Source organism: Mesoplodon densirostris, chromosome 4 (genome assembly GCF_025265405.1).
Source record: "Mesoplodon densirostris isolate mMesDen1 chromosome 4, mMesDen1 primary haplotype, whole genome shotgun sequence".
Classification (NCBI taxonomy): domain Eukaryota; kingdom Metazoa; phylum Chordata; class Mammalia; order Artiodactyla; family Ziphiidae; genus Mesoplodon; species Mesoplodon densirostris.
The window spans coordinates 4,364,239-4,387,510 of record NC_082664.1 but is presented as its reverse complement, the minus strand read 5'-3'; the positions used below and the strand labels follow the sequence as shown (position 1 = coordinate 4,387,510).

The 23,272-nt window shown below is 43.1% G+C and overlaps 1 protein-coding gene across 7 annotated transcripts in view; it reads left to right on the top strand.

The window, feature by feature from the left end:
- The window catches only part of PPP2R5C (protein phosphatase 2 regulatory subunit B'gamma), a 134,721-nt gene that overhangs the window by 25,058 nt on the left and 86,391 nt on the right, over window positions 1-23,272 (top strand). Inside the window, exon 1 of one of the 7 annotated variants that reach the window (XM_060095627.1) lies at window positions 15,384-15,591. The exons of 4 other annotated variants lie outside the window; for them this stretch is intronic. In XM_060095627.1, coding sequence (XP_059951610.1) covers window positions 15,498-15,591 — 94 coding nt within the window. In that variant the 5' untranslated portion in view covers window positions 15,384-15,497. Of the gene's footprint in view, window positions 1-15,383; window positions 15,592-23,272 lie in introns of those variants that run through there. 2 more of the 7 variants (XM_060095631.1, XM_060095632.1) reach the window with 2 other exon arrangements.

Here is a 23,272-nt window from a genome sequence, read left to right as displayed (position 1 = left end):
TTACTGTGGTGATCATTTTGCAGTACATACAGATATCAACTCATTATGTTGTACACCTGAAACTTATATAATGTTTTATGTCAATCGTACCTCAGAAAAGGAAGGCTGCCGCTGCCACCTCTTCGGACCCCTCCATCGCTGAGTATCTGAATTCCCACCTTTCTAAGTCCTCCATAACAGTATCACTGTTTTATTCTGTTGATGACCATTTAGATTTATCTGTGTATTTATCATTTTATTCTTCAGTCCTTTTTGCATCTCAGACTTTCCATCAGAGGTCAAAACCTTGTTTGAATACATCATTTAGAATTTTCTTTAATAAGAGTCTGCTGGTGGCAAACTGTTTATCTGGAAAATGTCTTCATTTGCCCTCTTTCTTGAAAGATAATCACTGAATATCTAATTGTAGATTTTTGTGTTCCTTTAGTACATTGAAGATAAGTATTTCATTGCCTTTTGACTTCCATTAGTATTGAGAAGCCAAATTCATTCTTATTCTTTTTTTTTAATTTATTTTAGTTATTTATTTTTGGCTGTGTTGGGTCTTCATTGCTGCGCGCGGGCTTTCCTCTAGTTGCGGCGACCTGGGGCTACTCTCCGTTGGGTGCGCGGGCTTCTCATTGAGGTGGCTTCTCTTGTTGCAGAGCACGGGCTCTAGGCACGTGGGCTTCAATAGTTGTGGCGCACGGGCTCAGTAGTTGTGGCTCACAGGCTCTAGAGCGCAGGCTCAGTAGTTGTGGCGCACGGGCTTAGTTGCTCCGCGGCATGTGGGATCTTCCCAGAACAGGGCTCGAACCCGTGTCCCCTGCACTGGCAGGCGGATTCTTAATCACTGTGCCACCAGGGAAGTCCCCAGATTCATTCTTTTTGAAAGTACTGTTTGCGATTTCTGGCCACTTTTCTGATTTTGACTATGACATTGATTTTTTTTCAGTGATTCCACTGCCAGGGGTCCAAGTATAGATTTCTTTTTTATCAGTCTTTTTTGCCATTCACTTTGAATCTGTGGATTGTTATATCTCCTCAGTTGTAGAAAGTTCTCAGCCATTATTTCTTCAGTTATCTCTGTATTAGTTTCCTTTATTTTCCCCCTTTGGCTCTAATCAGATGTGTATTGGAATCTTTCATTTACTATCTTTCTTTAAGGTTGTATTTTTCCACCTTTTTGTGACTAACCGTGCTATATTCTTTTTTTTTTTAATGGGGTTTTTCCTTTTTTTTTTCTCTTGGTTGCATTGGGTCTTTGTTGCTGCACGTGGGCTTTCTCTAGTTGCGGCGAGCAGGGGCTACTCTTTGTTGCGGTGCGTGGGTTTCTCATTGTGGTGGCTTCTCGTTACGGAGCATGGGCTCTAGGTGCGCGGGCTTCAGTAGTTGTGGCATGTGGGCTCAGTAGTTATGGCTTGTGGCCTCTAGAGCACAGGTTCAGTAGTTGTGGCACACAGGCTTAGTTGCTCCGTGGCATGTGGGATCTTCCCAGAGCGGGGCTCGAACTCGTGTCCCCTTCACTGGCAGGTGGATTCTTAAACACTGCGCCAACAGGGAAGTCCCCCTTTTTTTTTTTACATCTTCATTGGAGTATAATCACTTTACAATGTTGTGTTAGTTTCTGCTGTACAACAAAGTGATTCAGCTATACATATACGTATATCCCCATACCTCCTCCCTCTTGAACCTCCCTCCTACCCTCCCTATCCAATCCCTCTAGGTCGTCACAGAGCACCGAGCTGATCTCCCTGTGCTGTGCAGCAGCTTCCCACTAGCCGTCCAGTTTACATGTGGTCGTGTATGTACGTCAGTGCTGTTCTCTCACTTCTTCCCAGCTTCCCCTTCCCCCCACCTCACGTCCTCAAGTCCGTTCTCTACATCTGTGTCTTTATTCCTGCCCTGCCACTAGGTTCAGCAGTGCCGTTGTTTTAGATTCCATATATATGTGCTAGCATACGGTATTTGTTTTTCTCTTTCTGACTTACTTCACTCTGTATGACAGACTCTAGGTCCATCCATCTCACTATACGTGCTGTATTTTTTTTTTTTTTTTTTTTTTGCGGTACGCGGGCCTCTCACTGTTGGGGCCTCTCCCGTTGTGGAGCACAGGCTCCGGACGTGCAGGCTTAGCAGCCATGGCTCATGGGCCCAGCCACTCCGTGGCATGTGGGACCTTCCCGGACAGGGGCACGCACCCGTGTCCCCTGCATCGGCAGGCGGACTCTCAACCACTGCACCACCAGGGAAGCCCGTCGTGCTGTATTCTTGATCAGAGTTTCACGTTATCCATGGTGAAGGACCAGTTTTCTTTTTAATTTTCAACCCACCATGGACTAGTACTTTCATAAAATAGAGTAAAAATAAGTTACTAGAAAAATGAAATATAAAATACAGCCACAAAGTTTTAAACTTCAGATATTCTTTTTTCATTTATGGAAGTTCTATTTTTAATCTGCTTTGTGACTTTTTAAAAATATTTTCCTATTGCCTTGCAGAAACCATCAAATTTGTGATTTCTTTTAGTCAGCACAGCTGCTTTATAGTCCGTGAGATATTACCAACATCTGAAGTCCTTGTCACATTTTGCTCACGGTGTCTTATTTCCTGTGTACCTGACTATTTTTTAGTGTATGCTGGTCACTGTACTCAAATATTTGAAATAAATTGAAACCTAGGATAAAAGTATCTTCTTCAGCAGGGATTTGTTTTTGCTTCTGCCAGACACCTGGTGTCACTACTAGTCTGAGAGTGCCATAAACCGCAGCACTAGTTTATGACTTGTTAAATTAGCCAAGATGATTGTCCTGTAAAGTATCCCCTTATTCCCTATAGTTCCTGAAAATGGAAACCTTTTTTGGATAGAATATATCAGGGGTGATGCTGTGTAACTCAGGAGATAGTTTCTTTATTGTGAGAGATGCATACTATCTGATGACTAGCAAAAGTGATGCTAGATTTTACCACTGTATTACAGTAGGTTGGTGACCAATTGATCTCTCCATTGTACAGTATTTCCCTTTGCAATTCAAAAGTACTAGTGATAATCTACAAGGTATATTTTGGCACCCTGCCAGTGTCTGTTCCCCATCAACCATATGCTAATGCTTTAGACACCACTTGATAATCCTTGCCTGAGTCAATAGTTTCTCTAGAGATTTCAGCGTTTAATCTGGCATTCTTCTAAAAGCAGAGCTATTTCTTGCTAAATAGAGCTATTTGGTTATCTTGACATACAGCTCCTACTGGAAAGTGAGGGTAAGCTTAATTCTTTGCCTTTCAGTTACAAGTTTCCCTCAAATGGTGAAAACTAAATGTTTTTTTGGCTTTCTCTTTTTTGAATATCATTATGTGTTTCATTGATGTCAGTGTGTTTTAATCTACTAAAATCATACTTTCTTCTCTTTTTTTAAGATTTTATTTATGTATTTATTTATTTTTGGCTGCGTTGGGCCTTCGTTGCTGCGCATGGGCTTTCCCTAGTTGTGGCGAGCGGGGGCTGCTCTTCGTTGTGGCGCACGGGCTTCTCATTGTGGTGGCTTCTCTTGTTGCGGAGCATGTGCTCTAGGCACATGGGCTTCAGTAGTTGTGGCTCACAGACTGTAGAGTGCAGGCTCAGTAGTTGTGGCACACGGGCTTAGTTGCTCTGTAGCATGTGGGATCTTCCTGGACCAGGGCTTGAACCCATGTCCCCTGCATCGGCAGGCGGGTTCTTAACCACTGCGCCACCACGGAAGCCCCCGTACTCTTTTTTTATGTGCAGATGCATAATTTTAACCATTGTGTGATATTTGGACTAGCTGCTGTCATGGCCTCATTTATGTTTGTTTCCTTGATTTCTGACACAGTAAGGTGTCCCCCCAGGCTTGTTTGTACCTTCCCTGCCCCAGACTTGGAATCAGCCATTTTTCAGCGAACCCTGATTGCTTTCAGTGGGGGATGATATTAGAGACCAAAATCAGGGTACCAGTGGGTGCTCATTGCTACTGGACTGCTGTTGCTTTTAGGTGCTCTCAGTGGAGAGAGCTAGAACATAAACATGTATTCTAGAAAATATATATATATGTTTAGTTGTGCGTTCATAACATGGTAGTGTTTTCACTTGTTTCTTGAATTTTCATAGTTTGATCTCTTACACTGAAAATCTTTATTTCTAATTTCATTGACGTAATTATTGCTGTATCATATTAAAATGATTGACAACAATAATGATATTATTACAAACAGTAGGAACTTCGAATTGGCTCATTTCATTGCAAAAAAAAAGCTGTTGGTATATATTTGTTGTGATTCCATTAAATTTTTTAAATGTCCAGAGAGGACTGGCATCTTTAGGATGTTCAAATCCCCTTTCTGAGAGCGTAGTGTGCAGTTGTTCAAGGCCACTTTCATTTCCTTTAGGGGGGTTTTTAAGTTTCCCTCATGTGGGTTTTGCACATTTCTTAGCAAGTGTGTGCCCAGATATTCCATTACTGGTGCTATTATTGTAAATGGGATCTCCTCTTCCATTACGTCTTCTAAATAATTGTTAATTGTTTATTTGGAGGTTGTTGATTTCTGCATCTTGCTTTCACCTCCTGCTTCCTTCCTGAATTATCTTATTGTTTGCACTAGTTTTTCAGCTGATTTTTTTGGATGTTTTCAGGTATCTAATGAGATCTGCATGTAAAAGCAATCTCACCTCTTTGTTTCTAAATCTTATACCTTTAGTGTCTTTCTCCTGAGTTGACTGAAAATTCCAGTAAGATGTTACGTGTGGTGGTGTGAGCAGGCATATTTGTCTTGTTCCTGACTTTAATGGAAATAGGAGCATGATTTAAACACCGTTTATTATTCCCGTGGTTTTCAGCTGCTGTAAACCGTACTTTAATGTAAATCTTTTGTTGTTCACACTTTTGAACCTTTCCTTAAGCTGGAATCAAGGAAGGGAAGTACTGATCAAAGGCCACGCGTTTTCAAGAACCCTTTAGAGGTGCTGTCCAGAGAGGTTGCACCATGAATACTTCTGCCCAGAGCGCAAGAGGTGCCTGGCTGTCCCATTGCACCTTTCTAGTACTGAGGCCATTTAAATGCTTAAGTCATTCGCTAAGTGGAAAATAATGTTTCCTGTTTTTATTTTTTTAACGTTGAGGCTGAATGTAGTCTTCAGGCCCTGTTCGTTCAAAGATTTCTCTGAGTTAGTCCTTTCTTTTAATACTTTCGGTCTGGAAGGTAGAAGTGTTAAATGAAGAGACCGATTTTTTTAGGTGACTAATGAATCAAGGACTTTGTTTCTTGAGGCCATTCTCCTTGTTTTAGGAAAGAAAGGCCTAGGGAGAAGTCAAAGTTATAATGAAACAACTGGGGCCTAACGTTAACTGGAGACCCTGGGGCAGAAATTTAGAATTGCTAAGTGTTAGGCCATTTGGGAAAGAAGTTACATTACTGTTGGGAGAACTTACCTGAATTTTTAAAAATTGGCTTTTGAATGGCAGTTAAACATTTATATGTCTTGCCCTACTTTTGTGAAAATACAATACTTCAACCTCATTCAAAGCAGTTTATTTTCTGATACAATTGAAAGTCTCACCATACAAGTCATCATTTTTTACTGCTTAAAAATGAATTAGCATCTGTTTAGAGGAACTTTACCTCTTGCCCATTCATTGAAGAATAAAAATGCAATGTGAGAAGTTACCATAGTGCCTGCTCTAATTCTCGTGGGTTCAGAAACTCAGCTTTCATCAGTCTTGTTTCTGGCACGTGTTTGATTCTGTGTCTTCTCTTGACTGCCCACAATAATGGAAGGAAACTTTCAGCTTGGTGAGGCAGGTGCCAGTTCACAGCAAATATTCACTGACCACCTGGGTTGTCTGGAGCATGGGGAGGTAGTCAGGACAGTGACAGTGACCGGAGGTGGCCCTTGCTCTTAGGGAGGCCGCAGACCCAGACCCAGACCCAGACCCTTGTTCTGGCGGTAGCTGGGGAGCGGAGGTGCCATGGATGCTGCTCTTGTGAACAGCTGAGAGCTGGTCTCATGTCAGCCTGAGCCCAGCCTCGAGCCGCAGGCTGGCCCTAGGGCGCCCTCCTGTCCACCCTTGTCAGGCCACAGACGTGGCTTTTACTCCAGGGCCGGTCTCAGGCCTCTGCCCGTCATACCCTGCAAGCCCCTTCTGGGAAGAACCCAGGGAGTAGGTTTCAACTGGCAGCTGTACTCTTACATTTAATGTCTAGCTCAGGCCTTCCCCAGACCTCACCTGGATTTCTCCCGGCACCTGACGTCACACACAGACGCACACACCTTGCTTGCGTGCCCTTGCTCACCGCACAGGCCCTCCAGGCCTGGGTTTCTCGCACGCCCTGCTGGCTCTGCCTCCTCCAGTGTTTCCTGAGCCACCCTGGCTGGCTCAAGCCTGCCTGATCTTTTGTCCTAAATTGTGGTAGAATATACATAGCGTAACAGTTATCACTTTAACCATTCGCAAGTGTACAATTCAGTGGCATTCACTAGATTCACATTCAGTGTGCCCATCCCCACTGTCTATTCATCGTCCCCAACAAAAGCTCTGTGCCTGTTAATACCTCCCTCTTCCCCTCCCCCAGCCCCTGGCACCTGCCATTCATTCTACTTCCTGTCTCTGTGATTTTGACTCCTCTAGGGACCTCCTATGAGTGGAATCATACAGAATTTTCTTCCTACTTTTTAAGGCTGCATAACATTCCATCGTGTGGATGGAGCACCATGTATCTGTTCATCATGATGGACACTGGGGTTGCAGAACACACCACACGCTGCCCTGTCTAAAGTGTCACTGAGGGCAGAGGCTGTTCTGGTGCCCAGTCTAGCATCTGCCACGGGTCCCCAAGACACAAGTTTGCTGAAGGAATGAAAAGCCCTCTGGGCCCGTCTGCCTGTCCTTCCCACGTCCTTCCATTTTCTCAGAACTGTTGTGGGGCTGGAACCCCTCCCAGGCTCACGGCTCCCTGCGCCTCAGGTTCTTCTTTGTGAAGTGAGGTTTGTTGCTAATAGTCAACACGACAGCACTTTGGTGTGTCACGTGTGCTCTGTGTACTTTGTGTGGGTTTCCTACCTTCTCGGAACAAGGGAGGGGGTGAGGACTTGCTTTGGCTTTAAAGGTTTTCCAGCCTAACTGTGGCAAGCACAAAAATAAGCGAAGGTCTCCCAGCAGCGCACTCGGGGCAGATTTTACACCGTCTACTCCGCTCGCCTCCGCTGGCCTTTCCTGGGATAAGCTTGTCCGCCCTTTTAAACCACTCGCAGGACTCGCTCAGATCAACAGGGCAGCAGGCGCCTGTCCCTTTGACCTTGCTGTTGGCAAGTAGAAGTGCCCTGGCAACCTTTGAACACAGCTGAGTGCTAGGTATCTTTGATCTGCCTAAGGAAGACGTCTATTTTAAACTGTAAATGAAGCCAGGTTTTGTAGGTGAGCTGTCCTCCCCAACAAAATGTGCATCGCCCGCGCCCGTGCAGCTTCCGTAAGTGTCTGCTCTGCCAGCAGCGTCAGTGCCTTGCAGTTACGACACCACAACTCTCTGGGCTCGAGACACAACCTTCTCTTGTTTATCTGTTTGCTTGTTTGTTTGTTTGCTGTACGCGGGGCTCCCACTGCTGTGGCCTCTCCCGCCGCGGAGCACAGGCTCCAGACGCGCAGGCTCAGCGGCCATGGCTCACGGGCCCAGCCGCTCCGCGGCACGTGGGATCTTCCCGGACCGGGGCACGAACCCGTGTCCCCTGCATCGGCAGGCGGACCCTCAACCACTGCGCCATCAGGGAAGCCCCCAAGACACAACCTTCTTTTAGTGAAAGAAACTGTAAACCTTCTTCACTAAAATATGAGCATACTTAACTTGCCCGTAAAATTGCCTGGGGAGATGAAAATTAAAACCTTCAGCTGAATTTAGAAATGAAAATGTGAAAGTTTTATTCAGAAATGCTACCTACAAATGGCAGTTTGTTTTTAAATAAAAACCCAAATAAAGTGACAGAGGACGCAGAGAATAAAGAATAACTCCTATTCAACCTTCATCTTGGTGCAGTACAGAGATGCTTGTGTTTGCATCCTTGACGGGCGGGCGCACTGAGAGCTGTGGTCTGTCTGCCCACTTTCGGTTCTGGAAGGAGCTCTGCACTGAGCCCAGAAAGGCGCCTTTCCTCCGAGTTAGCTCAAGCCCTGCAGAGCGGCAGGAAGGTTGTCATGGGAGAGTCCAGAAGCGTGGCTGGAGGGTGCCATGGGGGGCATGAGGGCTGGGCACAGACACCAGTGGAGGGTGTGGTGGGAGCCTGGATGGGGGCTCTGCATGCAGGGGGTGGGATGTGTCGTGCTGCAGGTGGTTAGATGGCGTACCCCTCTTGGTTACGCGCTACGGGGACGAGGTATAAAGAGTGGTGAGGGAGTTTTGCAGGATCAGAATTGGGTGTTACTGCTTGATTCGGCCCTTCATTCAGTCAGTTTGATGGAACACCTGCTGTGTGCCAGGCACTGTCCTGAGGCTGACGGGGAAGAGACCTGTGGCCCAGAGAGGGGAGAGGAAGACTTCCCAGAGGGGTTAGTCCAGGCAGAGACCCCGTCAGTGGCTCTGCGGCACCCTCACACTACAGCCCCAGGGTCGAGACCCTGCTCTTCAAGTGCTACAGTGTCCACTGCTTCCAGCACCTTCCCTGTAATGGCTGGAGCGACGTGCGGTGGGACCCTCCTTCAGTGGCAGCTGCACCCTCCTGAGCTCCCCACTCCCTCGGTGACATTTGTGCCTTCTAAAAGCCATGGCGGTAGGGTGATCACAGACACACCCTTTACAGGTGAGGAGAGAAGAACCAGCCTGGACTTATTGAGGGCGGGCGGCCTCTCCCTGAGTAGGCAGTGAAGACTTATGCCCAAGCCAGTGATGGGGCTGCACGTGAGCCTCTTCCGGTGTGTTTGCTGAGTCCTTGTTTCCTCCATGAGGAAAGTACTCTGGCGGCTAATTGAACCTCGAGAGCTTAGATGAGCCTATTGATTCAGTGCAAACTTGCAGTAAAAATTTAAGGAGTCCGTAATGGATTCTTCAAGACGGGAGTCAACATCCTGTAATTTGTTGGTTCAGTTTGTCATGCCTAGTTTAGGCTAATTTTTGTTTGTGTGTTTTTACATACTTGATCTCATTTATGCATCACCATAAATCTTTTGCATCATATTTCCTGGGTTCCCATCACAGCCCTTTCTCTGTTCTTAGCCTGTGCCTGAGAGGCAGCATTCACTAAGGGATTCTCTCTGCTGTAACTTAATCTACATGTCTTTTTTTTAATTGTTACTTTTAATGTTCATCAAAGTATTGTGTGCTTATTTTAGCAATACTGAACAATATAGAGAAGTTTCAGAAAGAAGAACTACCCGTAACCATAACACTCCACAGTGACTACTGTTGATATTTTGAGAGCGTTCCTTTTTATAATCATACTATTTCTGAAAAATTATACACTGCCCTTCTCACGTATATTTTTACTTTACAAATTCATAAATATTTTTGATGGATGTGTAATATTTCACTGTGTGGGATAATCCCTTTGACATTAAGGTTGTTTCTGGTATTTTAGAATCATAAATAAAAATGTGATGCTCTCAAAAAGAATAAAATACTTAGAATTAACATAGGAGGTGAAAGACTTGTATGCTGAAAACTACAAAACATTGCTGAAAGACATTAAAGAAGACACCAGTAAATGGAAAGCCAATGTGTGTTCACGTATTCGAAGACTTAATATCGTTAAAACATCAGTACGGCCCAAAGAGATCTTCAGATTCAATACAATCTCTGTCAAAATCCTAATAGTGTTTTTCTCCAGAGATAGAAAAATTCATCCTACAACTCACATGGAATCTCCGGGGACCCTGGATAACCAAAACAATCTTGGAAAAGAAGAACAAAATCCTTACATTTCCTGATTTCAAAACTTACTGCAAAGCTGCAGTAATCGAATCAGTGTGGTACTGGCGTAAAAACAAACACGTACACCAATAGAGTAGAAGAGAGCCAAGAAATAAACCATCACAGGTATGGTCAAATGGTTTTCAACAAGGGTGCCACCCACTCTGGGAAAAGGACAGTCTGTTCAACAAATGGCGCTGGAAAATATGGATATCCACATGCAAAAGAATGAACTTGGACCCTTACTTTACACCAAACACAAAAATTAACTCAAAGTGGATCAAAGACCTTATAGGAAAACATAGAGGAAAAGCTTCATGATGTTAGATTTATCAGTGATTTTTTAGCTATGACACCAAAGCACAGACACAAAAAGCAAAAGCATATAAATTCGACCACATCAAAATTTAAAACTTCTGTGCAGCGAAGGACACAATCAACAAAGTGAAAAGGCAACCCACAAAATGGGAAGAACTATTCGGAGATCATCTATCTGATAAGGGATTAACATCCAGAATTTATAAAGGACTCCTACAGCTAAACAAGAAAACAAGCCGTTTAAAAAGATGTGCAAAGGGGGACTTCCCTGCTATCGCAGTGTTTAAGAATCCGTCTGCCAATGCAGGGGACACGGGTTTGAGCCCTGGCCCGGGAAGATCCCACATGCTGCGGAGCAACTAAGCCCGTGTGCCACAACTACTGAGCCTGCGCTCTAGAGCCTGCAAGCCACAACTACTGAGCCTGCGTGCCTGGAGCCTGTGCTCCGCAACAAGAGAAGCCACCACAATGAGAAGCCGGCACACCTCAACGAAGAGTAGCCCCTGCTCGCCGCAACTAGAGAAAGCCCGCAGGCAGCAATGAAGACCCAACGCCGCCAAAAAATAATTAATTAATTAATTAAAAATAATAATAATCTGCCTGCCAGTGCAGGGGACACGGATTTGATCCCTGGTCCGGGAAGACCCCACATGCCACAGAGAAACTAAGCCCATGAGCCACAACTCCTGAGCCCGCATGCTGCAACTGCTGAAGCCCACGCGCCTAGAGCCCATGCTCTGCAACAAGAGAAGCCACCGCAGTGAGAAGCCCGTGCACCGCAATGAAGAGTAGCCCCTGCTTGCTGCAACTAGAGAAAGGCCGCGTGCAGCAATGAAGACCCAATGCAGCCAAAAAAAAAAAAGTGCAAGGACTTGACATTTCTCCAAAGAAGATATACAAATGGACGGTAAGCACATGAAAACACGATTAACATCACTAATCATTAGGAAAATGCAAATCAAAACCTCAGTGAGATACCACTTAACACCCACTAGGATGGCTACTATCAAAAAACAGAAAATAGCACGTGTTGGTGAGGATATGGAGACATTGGAGCCCTTGTGCACTGCTGGTGGGAGTGTAAAATGATGCTGCCACTATGGAGAACAGCATGGCAGTCCCCCAAACAACTAAAAATACAATTACCATACTTTGCACTTTGGGGAATACCCAAAAGAATTGGAAGCAGAGACTTAAATAGATATTTATGTATTCATATTACAGCAGCATTATTCACAATAGCCAAAAGGCAGAAATGGCCCAAGTGTCTATCAAGTGATGGATAGAACAAAATGTGGTGTACCCCTATAATAGAATATTATCCAGTCTTAAAAAAGGAAGAAATTCTGACACATGCTACTACATGGCTGAACCTTAAGGACACTTACGCTGAGTGAAGTAATTCAGTCACAGAAGGACAAAAACTGCATGATTCCATTTGTATCAGGTACCCAGAGTAGTCATATTCATAGAGACAGAAAGTAGAATGGTGGTGGCCAGGGGCTGAGAGGAAGAGGATGTGGAGGAAGTGTGTAATGGGGACAGACTGCTTGTTGGGCAAGATGAAACGAGTTCTGAGGATGGATGGTGGTCATGGTAGCACAACAATGTGAATGTACTTATGCCACTTAGAGCTGTACACTTAAAAATGATTAAGATGGTAAATTTTATATTATGTATACTTTAGCACAGTTTTTTTTGTTTTTTTTAATTAATTTATTTATTTTTGTCTGCGTTTGGGTCTTCATTGCTGCGCATGGGCTTTCTCTACTCGCAGTGAGTGGGGGCTGCTCTTCCTTGCGGTGCGCAGGCTTCTCATTGTGGTGGCTTCTCTTGTTGTGGAGCAGGGGCTCTAGGCACACGGGCTCAGTAGTTGTGGCTCGTGGGCTCTAGAGCACAGTCTCAGTAGTTGTGGCACACGGGCTTAGTTGCTCCGCGGCATGTGGGATCTTCCCAGACCAGGGCTCGAACCCGTGTCCCCTGCGTTGGCAGGCGGATTCTTAACCACTGCGCCACCAGGGAAGTCCCAGCACAGTTTTTTAAATAAATATTTTTTAAAATGTGATGCTCACTCATGGCTACTAAATTTTTGGAATGGACTCCCAAAAGTTAAATTACATAAACAAAGGATCTTTACATATTGCCAAATTATTTTCCAAAAGGATCAGAACAATTTATAGATTTGTTGGCAAGGTTACAACATGCCTTTACCAGTATTAATTATAATTTTTAAAATGATTGCTGATTTGATAGGTGAAGAAATACTTTTTTCATACAATTATTGAGCAGTTATAGTTCTTTTGTAAACTGAATCATTTGAACACTGAGGTCTCAGTGTTTTTCTAATTAATCGCAGTATATTATTAATCTCTTGTAATTATAGCATTTATACTTCCTTTTGATTTTTGGAGGGAACATACAGAAATTTGTAAATTTTTTAATGTGAGGAATATCCCCTCAGGGTTTGTCCAGTGTTTTTTAATCGTCCTTTTCTGGCTTGAGAATTGATATACTCATTTCCCTTTTCTTCTCAAAGCTGTGGGGGATTTGTGGGGGGTATGATTTGACTTTTTAAAAATTTAACTGTGTTTGTTTTTTTATTTAACCCATCTCAGATTTTATTTTGGTAAGACTTAAATTGACTTCTGCCCACATATAGCCAACCAGTTGTCTGAATAATCCTCCCCTTTCCGTGGATTTGAGCTTCCTTCCTTATCCGAATATTACATTTGTACAACTACACTCACTGTTTTGGGAGCTGTTGCTGTCTGTTCCAAGACCTGTCTCTTAAGCCCACATCACACTGTCCTTAGTTCATAAGCTTTATAGTTGGTAGGACCAGCCTTTCTCATAAGAAGTGTTCTCATTCTTCATGCTTTTAATTTTTCCAAGTGAACTTGAGAATTATTTTGTCAGATACCCAGAAAAATAAGGAGACTCCTCTGAATTTTGAATGGAATTGCTTTAAAACTATAAATCAATTTGGGGAAGTACTAACCTCACCTTATTTATAGTATGTATGCTTCCAGTCCCGAAACACACCTTATCTTTATTTGTTCAAGTCTTTTATTTTTTCCTCCATATTATTTATCTGCTTGTTTGCTTATTTATATTTTAGAGTACGTTTCATCAGTGATTTCCAGATCACAGACTTTGAGTCCTTTAAAGAACTACTTTATATGCATAAGGCTTCAAAACAGCATGGGGGAAAATCACTAATAAAGTTGAGATCCTTTGATCTGAGATCATTAGGAAAAATACATCAACAAGTGTCTTCATTTTTTCTTTGACTTTAACCTGTATATTTTATACAAAGAGTCTAGGAGTCTTTCCCTGTTATTTCTGCATTCCACTCAATAGCACAATCTTAGGACAGGCACATTTCCCCATCGCATCTCATATGAAGTATTAAACTGTTTGAGAACAGGTCCCTCTCTTTTTAAAGTAAGATCTACAGTAAGCATCTGCTTCCTGACCCCTCACAAAGCCCCCCCTGCAAGCCTCGATCCTTAATGCCGAGTTCATCTGGCACCACTTCCTGGGTGAGGAGGTGATAGTTCTGGGAGAGCCATCCTTGCGCATCTGATGCACCCAGAGGGTCAGCAGCCAGAACCTTAGTTCACAGTACCTGACTCGGAACACAGGCTGTTCAGACAGCAGAGGAGCCAGGCAGGTGGGAGGCCCATCACATGACACCCACTCCCCATTGCTTGTTATAATTTAATTCATGGCCAGCTTTGGAATCCAGCAGCATCCTTCAGCTCTGCAGAGGGGGGCAGGGGTAGGATTTGGTTTGCTTTCATTTATTTTCTTAATGGCTACTGATACACATAGTAAGGTCTACCTTCTTACTAGTGTAGGGGAACTTAATAAGCACCCCCGAATGATTGTAGCAGTTCATTTGCTCATTGAAATGTGTTGCGTGCCAGCCCACAGATGTAACTGCTAACCCCAGTCCATTTCAGGTGTTTCTTACTGTTGTGAATTATGTTTAGAAACCAAAGGGCTTTTTGGTTCTTGTTCACAAGCTGGGAAAGGTGGGGGGCGAGGGGCGTTGTGTGAGAATTTATAAAAAGAGAAGACATGGTTTGGACAAACTCAGTTGTGTGTGTGTGTGAAGGAGTGAGGAATTTTTTTCAGTTCTGCCTGGCAAAGAGGTTTTTCTCATAGCTTATTCATTTTCATCTGGAGCTAGGAATAGCACTTCTTTTTGTAGGGAATCATCTCTCCAGCACACACGTACACCCCCTCCCCAGGCCAGGAGACTCCAATTCAGAAATGATGTCCTTCTTCAGCTTTTTACATTAACCTTTTTTGAAGATAGGAAACTAAGATCTGAATAATAGCTTTTAATAGTAGCGCCATTTTTTTTAAAAAGTGAAATATCTTTTTTTAATTAAAAAATTTTAATTTAAAATATAAAAAATTACATAAAAGTGGTATGTTGACATCTTTAAGATACAAAAATAAACACTTGCATTCTATTTTATGACTTTAACTTTCACAGCCAGGTGGTATAAATAACTTTAACTTACAGCACTTTCTAGCTATTAAATTTAAAGAAGCTTTCATTTTTCATATAATTTTTTAACTGAATTTTTCCAATAAAAGAATTGGATCCCGAGAAAACCAGTGTTTGAAGATTATTAATTCATAACTTGGTAGTAGGAAAGGTTGAACAAGAGTCCAAACTGATGAATTGGGATTGTGTAATATTTGAATAGCCAATTTGCTTTAAAAAAAAAAAAAAACTAGGTTGCCAAAAATGATACAGATATTTAAAGTAATTAGAGTAGAAAATAGGAGGTGGCCAGGTGGGTATAAGGTACCAGTGAATTTGGGGTACCAGTTAGAGAAATGCTAAAATTTAAAGTTCATGTAGACACACATGCACACTTGTGGGTTTTTTTTTTTTTTTTTTTTTTTTTTTTGGTAGCTCTCTCAGAATCATGTGTTTATAGTCTGGCCAGGGTTGTGGCCTCAGTCCTGCCCCTTAAGAAGTGGGATCTTTGCCTAAAAGTTATTGAGAAATGAAGACTGCAGAAAGCCAAAAAATGTCCAGGCTTTTCACGCACACTGACAGCCAAACAGAATGCTCTTTCCATTTGCAGTTTTTTTAGTGTCATTTTAAGTTGCAGCTTCCGGCCAATCAGCGAGCCCCGTGCCTGCTGACATCACGAACCAGCCAGTTCCCTCCAGCTGCAGAGAGCTTCAGTTTGTCTTTTTTTTTTAAACTAAAATGGAGGCTGGTTTCTTGCCTTAAGGAGTACATTGCCTTTCCCGCTGAAGTCTAGATGTTGACATGTAATAAAGCGGGCAGCAGGATGGTGGTGGATGCGGCCAACTCCAATGGGCCTTTCCAGCCCGTGGCCCTTCTCCATATTCGAGGTAAGTTATTGTGTGTTTCACTGAAACGGAACCTTCTGTGGTTAGTTAATAAATGGCTATTGTGCTTCAGATAAGAAAAGCAGGAAGTCCTTTCTAGCAGAATTCACCCCGTTTTGCGGCAGACCTAACCAGAGGAGGCTGGGTGTGTCACTGCAATTTGGCATTTTACGAACTACTCACAGAATTTGAGTCTTGAGAGAGGCCTTGCATGCATAGTTCAAAGCTGGTTTTTCTGCTTTCTGCTCGCTCTCCCATCCCCCTTTCAGAGCCGTGCTGATGTCAAAGGATGTGAAGTCACTGCCCGGGGAAGGCATTGGGCGGGGGTAGGAAGGAGAGGCGGGCGGCACGCCTGGCCAAGTTGTCCGTGCGCAGAGTTTCTGTTGCATCTGTGTTGCTTAACACCCCGAAGGTTTCACCAGGACACACCTCTGAATTAACGATGAATTGCAGTCAGAAAATATGCAGAAATGATTAGAAAAGAACTTCCTTTAAAAGGATTGTTTTCGTTCTTGCCCTGGATTCGAAAAGAGAAATAGACTCGTGCTTTGAAACATTGGAATCCATCGTGGGTCATAATTTCTGAGCTGTTAGCGTTTTTATTGAATAGTAGGAGATACTTTGCACTTAAATAGGCTTTGTATTGACATTTGCCTTTAAATATTTAAATGGCAACAAGTTTTCGATGAGTGTATAGATCACTTTTAATAATTACAGTTTGCCACTTGTAGTTTATACCAAATTGGGGTTCAGAATTTAGCTTAAAAACACAATTAGCATAGTAATTAATAATTATATTAAAATACAGCTATCAGGATAATCATATACTTTTCCGTAGCATTTAAAAGTATTTGTTACACAAATTTTTTGTTCATAATTGGGTGAAATAGAAAATGAATGTTAAGCTTCATCATATCACTTTAAAATTTATACAGTATCACAGCTCTGTCCCTAACAGAACAGTTCTAACTGTCAGAATCTCCTTTAAGGACCCATGTCAAGGAAGGGTGGGGGCAGGATCTCTAGGTGACTAATAGTCTGTATGACTAAAATGCCAGACAAGATTTTTCAGATCCTAGGGTGTACGCAGATAAAGGAGATAAAACCACATGAATACCCAGTCTGTTGGAATAAAATGGGTGTTGCTTTTCTCTCCAAACCCTCTTGAAAGAAGCTGGTGGAAATTAATGTCCACAGTGACCAACCTGTAGGTCACATTGTTTTGTAGTGCACCCAGGAAAGAGCAAATGTTGACCACAGATAGCACTCAGGTATTTTAGTTGCAGGAGCCAAATGGGCAAAAACAAAATGTAATTGTGTTTCGATTTAAGTTCTTAAACGGTGACTGACTAGCAAAAAGAAAATTTTATAGCATATAAAATGTGTATTTTGATACTTTTAAGGTATCTTCTTATAAATAACAGATTGTTTTAGTTTGAGTTTTCTCATTTCATTAAACACTTAATGTACTAGTCATTTTTTGAACTATGACTTTATTCTGAAATGGAATCGTTGGATTTTGTATCTTATACCACATTGTTGTTGTTGTTTTTAATTCCAAGACTTTACTGTGACCAGTTTGAATTTTTTTGCTGTTGGTTGAGTGGTTGGTTGCTGTCTAATTGTGAAGGGAAAAAGTAGTGAAGTGTATTAACCTAAAAGAGACTTGAGATTTTAAGAAGGGATAACCTTTAGGGCCTAAAACTAAATTCTGGGTCAAACAGTGAACTAGCTAAAACTTGAACGCTTGATTTACTCATAAGGACTTTTTAGAGCAAGCATGTTAATGTGTGGTTTAGCAAATTTTATTTTGTTTATATTGGCTTTTAGAGTCTTGATCAATTTAATATCCACTTAGCATCTCCTCTGTGTGTCCAGTGCTGAGGGTCCCCGCCCCAGAGGAATGGATGGTTTAGTGGGAGACCCACACAGGGACCCTGGTACAGGAGGGGCACAGGAAGAGCTGACTCTGGGCAGGTGCTTGGAGAGAGAGTAGGGGCTGATGTAATCATGATGCTGGGAAGGGGAGGGGGCCACACTGAGGCTTACCACCGACTCAGGGTGCATTTAGAGAAGAAGGATCTTCCACACAGGTAAAATAACCAGCCCAAGGTCACTCAACCTATAAGTGGTAGGGCCAGAATCCAAACCAAGGCAGTTAAACAAACCAAGGCAGTTGTTTTGTTTTGTTTGGAATCTTTTTAAAAAAGGAAAAAAGAAAAAAAAAATTTTTTTTTTTTAAATAGAAATTTTGGCTGTTTGTAGAACCTTTTGCCACAGGATTATAATAGCGGGTTTTTTCCCAGTGTCTTATCAACATCCATCTGTTTCAGTGGCCTCTGGCATATGACAGTTTTTGTGCCTAGGGTTCATTTCTTCATTCATTTTACAAATATTTGTCAAGTCGCTACCACCACGTGCCAAGCAGGTTCCTAATTCGGAATATGAAGCAAGCACTGTGGCCCAGCTTTCAGAGTTTACAGTCCCCTGGATGGTGGGGCAGTCAAGTAAACAAATCAGTCAATACGATCACTAAACTGATTAGTAGTCCCAATTGGTTTGATATTTATCTCCTATTACATAGTCTAGAGTTTGCAGTTAATATAGTGAATTAGCATATCCTAAAAACTCAAAGTGTGACAGGAACATGTTGCTGAAAAGTCTAAACTTTTCTGTCTGTAGAAGGAGAAGGTGTCACCTGGAGGAACTTGATGGCTGTAAATTTAGCTTGATGACTTAAATCCTGTACTTCCAGGGCTGTCCGAGAGAACTGTCTGCGATGGTGGGAATGTTTTCCGTGCTGTCCACTACAGTGGCCCCTGGTCACGTGTGACTGTTGAGCCCTTAAAATGTGGCTACTGCAACTGAGAAACTGAATTTTTCATTTTATTTCATTTTAGTTGTTTTAAATTTAAATAGACATGTGTCTAGTGGCTGCTGTATTGGACAGCACAGTTCTAGACTGGGATCAAGAGACTTTTTCAGAAAAGGCTGGAAAGTAAATATTTTTGGCTGAGAAAGCAGCCATAGATGGGCATGACTGTGTTCCAGTAAAGCTTCATTTACAAAAACAGGTGGCTGACCAGACTTGGCCCCTGGGACATAGTTTGCCCACCCCTGTTCTAGACTATTCCTTGAATTTTAATTGCCTGTTAAGTATAGTAAAATATATTTCACTTCCAGAGCCAGGTTTAAGGCAAGAATAGCCAAGCCAAAAAAGATGTTAATGGGCAGAGAGGAAGAGTGCGACCTCCATCCTGTGCCAGCTGGCTTTTATTCTGGCCTCAAGAAAGTTGTTAACTGCTCCGATCTTGTAGTCGGTTGGTGAGTCCTGTCTCTGAAAGACTGAGGAGTAACCTCGGCCTGGTGGGGAGCTGGAGAGCAAATTATTCCCTGTGTAAACCCATTTTTCCTGGGGAATGGAAGTCTGATTATAGAAGAGTTTGTTTTCTCACAAGTATTCCTGAGTCGCCAATTCAATGAAAGTCTTTACCTTTCCAAAAAAATTTAGAAACGAACGAGCAGGGGAAAGTGTAGGGTGTCAAACCCGAAGGCTTCCTTTCCCGCTGCAGCCCGTCTGATGACTTAGCCAGCGCTGCTAAGCCCACCTGTGCACGTGCACGTAGGTTCCCAGGTGTGGGACACTCCTGCGTGATTAAAGTCAGTGAATGTTGTGAGGATGGATGCCTTGCACTGTCCTCATTCCCAGAACTTAGGAAGGAAAAATGTCACTGACGACCCAAAACAAAGACCCCTCAAGAGATCAAACCGGTGATTCTTTCTCTCCGAATAGTGTACCAGCCCAACTCAAGGTGTTTACTTCGCTAACATCTGTGTGTTGTGTAGCTGTCGCTCTCTATGAGGTGGCTTTTTAGAAGTATACCTTTAAAGCTACCTGGAGTGAGCCTGTGTGAAGTTGTTCTCTCTTGTCGCTCCTGCCAGTGAGGAAGGAAACCAGAGTAACAAATAACTCTCTGGGGGGTGCATGTCTGTGTTAAAGCCTGCACACCTTTTGTTAATTAGTCTTCCCTGAACTGATCATGACTCCTGCCTTGCAGCAAAAGCTAAACTCCTAGAACTTTTTCATTGAAAGATGTTAATTGTGTGAAAGAATGAGACAAAAGTAAAGAAGCAAGGTTAGTAGTAAAGAAAAGGGTGTGTGTTTTTGAATCTAGGAAAGGACCGTGTCTTCGAAGGCACAGAGGTTTGGGGTATACCCTCCTCTACTTCCATACATCAGGTAGCACTGCAAGGCGGCTCTCCTCCGATCCGACGGCGACCTGCCGGATGTGACACGCTTTTGTGCACACCGCCTGACTTGTTCCTCCCAGCATTCCTGCCTGGGAGGTCGGCTGGATGCGTCCTAGTAGTCACTCCTCCCCAAGGTTACCAGCCTGTAAGGCCAAGTCCAGGGCCCCTGCCCCTGTGTCAGCTACATGTCCCCAAGCCGCTGCTGGTGGCCGTCCCAGAAGGAAAGGCAGCCACGTATGTCATCTTCTGGTATTATCTTTTTGGCCTTTTTTGGAGCCCCAGCTAAAGCTGGGCTGCAGTCTTTGAGGAGGCTCTGGATTTCCAGGTGATAAGATGGGACAAAGCACCTTCTGTCGGCCCAGCTCCTGGCCACGCGGAGCATCCCAGACCAGAGGCCGGAGCAGGCAAGACCTCTTTCTCCCACATCTGCTTCCAGACAAGGCCCACCACACCTCCTCTTCCCTGTCAGATGGGAAAAGTACCACCAGGGATGCGGAGAACTCCAAAACTGGGGTAGTTTCTCTCACTAATGTACTCAAGGGAAAGTCTTTCTTATTAACCTTGGAAAGACATGGCTAAAGTGCACAAGGACAAACTACTACAGCAAGAAAAATCTGTTTTTGTTTTAGGCCCTTGAATTATTCATAAATCAAAAACCCCTCTAGTTAAAAAGAAAAACTAAAGAGATGTAACAGTCAAATATAGTGAGTGAATCTGTATCAGATCTGTGTTCTAAAAACAAAACAAAGTAAAATCAAGCCTGCAGAAGACATTGGTCGAGTACAGAGCGATGTGGGACGCTATGGAATTACTATTAGTTTTAAAGGGATTGTGATTTGTAGGCACTGTCGTCATTCTTAGGAATTGCAGACGGAGGTATTTAGGGGTGAAGTATCATGATCTCTGCAACTTACTTCAAATAACAGAGAAAAATAAATGTAAAGCAAATATGCTAATATGCGAACAATTGGTGAATCTGGGTAAGTGGGTATACAGGTGTACACGTTGAATACAAGTATTCAGCTTCTGTGTAGGTTTAAACTTTTTCGTAATGTTTGAGAGAAATGTCTTTAAAATGTTCTGCTTTAGAAAAAATGTGCAAAGGACATGTAATTACTTAGAAATTGTTTCCTAAATAGTGAGCAGTGGTCTTTTATATTCAAGTTTTGGCTTTTCCTGTGTTTTTCTTTTTACTACATTGCTGACAAATTAGTGGCCATCAGTGAAATAATCAGGCGGGGGCTTGGTCATCCCAGGTGGGGTGAGGTTGAGACCCTGTAGCCCAGTGCATTATTGGTGGCCTCCTGCAGCCAGCACGGTCCCCTCGTTGCTGACTTGTAGTGGCTGCACAGACAGCTGTACCATCTTACCGAACGGTGTTTTGGGGATGTACACCTTTTTTTTGATGTTTATTGGCATTTTTATTGGACTTTTAAAACATAACAGTTTACGGCACGCTCTTAGGTAAAAGCAAGGTTCCCTCTGAACTTGAGAGGCAGGGTGCTTAGTGGTTAAGGGTGGGGGGTCTGAAGCCACAGGGCTGGGGTCGGATCCCTGCTCCCACCCCACCACTGGTTAGCTGAGCTGTCTTGGGCAAGCTAACTCACTTCTCTGCTTGGAAATGGGAATGAAATGGGGATAAAAGGACCTACCTCTCTGTATTTTTATGAGGGTTAGTTAAATGAGTGAATACATATAAAACGCTTAAAATGGTGCCGGCGTGTTGTCAGACGATGGGACGTGTTAGTGGTTGCTGTGGTTGTCGTCTCTTTTCTAGGTCATTGTGGTAATTCAGAGCCCAGCATCTTAACCACAACTTATTTTATTTTTCCGCTGCTGTATTACCTGTATTTGTGCATCTTGAAGCTGATCTGTCTCTGTCTCTGTCTGCTGTCTCCCTCTCCCATTTACCAAGCCTCTCTTCTTGCAATTTGCCCGTCATTTCACCACCTGGAAGAAATCAGTATCATTGATGATCCTGGAGTGTACACTGTGTTCTGCTTGTAGACTGTGTGTAAAATTACCTAGTAAGGTGATCCAGAGTCTCTCTAGTCAGAGTGTACTTACTGATCCCCTTTCAGACTTTTCACTCTCAGGGATCTAGTCTGTTAATAAGAAATCAGCATTTAATACATTCCTCTCCTCACCCCATTTTTAACTCTTTTGAAGAAAAGTGTTTTCGCATAAGATTCATGAGGAATTCTACTTTTAGAAGTTAGAGGTTTTATCTGTGATTACTCCCACATAGGGTGACTTCACTTGTCATTTCCCCTTAGTTGTATTTAAATGCAGATGTTGCTTTCTGATGCTTTAGCAGTTGGACTTCCAAAAGTTTACTGTCAAATTGTCAAACCCCATTACATTAAACTCCTGAATTCCTTTTCTGTGTTGGGATTTTTAAATTAAGATAGAATTTGGTGGGACTTCCCCGGTGGTCCAGAGGTTAAGACTCTGCGCTTCCAATGCAGGGGGTGCCGGTTCGATCCCTGGTCAGGGAACTAAGCTCCCACATGCTGCACGGTGTGGCCAAAAAAAAAGATAGTATTTGAACTAAGTGGGATCCAAACTATAACCTTATACCTTATTGTTTCAAGTTTTAATATTGTGATATTTTTAATAGAGCTTGAGCTGTTATACCTGTTTGATTAGGTTTTTCAGTCTCTGCTTTGTCGTTGATGTGTGTGAACTTCTTGTATTACATTTGGATTTTTATCTGCTGGTTGTGTTATTCACCAACAATGTGTTCTAATTATGGTATTTTTACTTATAAAGTTGTGAAAATAGTAATGTTTCACTCTAGGGAGCAAGCCTAGTTTTCCTAAATTGCTGGTCCTTTATTCTTGGTAGGCTTCGAGGAGGAAGAAATGGGGCGGGGGTTGTCTGTGTATGTTTGCATTTGTAGATCATTTTGGTACATATACAACTAGAAGTTTTTTTCACCTTCAGGTAGTAGGCCAGGCTTCTCTAGGGGTGGTATATGATAACCTTGTTTTCACAACTCTGAAGCTGTGACGGTATCCTCAGCGCTTCCATAGGGCAGTGTTTATAGGTGCGGTCATTGGGCCCCTGGAGTCCCTGAGATACTTTCAAGGGATCTGCAAGGTCAAAACTGTCTTCCCAAGAATGCGAAGGCCTTTTTTGCCTCTTTCACCGCGAAGGCCTTTTTTGCCTCTTTCACCATGTGGCCGTTCGCCCTGATGGTGCAAAGGCAGTGGTGGGTAGAACAGCTCCTTGCTTGGAGTTCGCAGTGGTGTCCAGCTAGAAACCAGCGTGTGCTCCACCACGCCACACCAGTCGGACCTAAGACTATCCTTGATGAAGCATGAAATGTTAGGGTTAGTAAATCTCAGCCCCTGCAAACACACTTTTTAATAACATTTTGTGGAGGACATGCATAGTTCACACAGAGCCCTCGGGCACACTGCAGTATGGT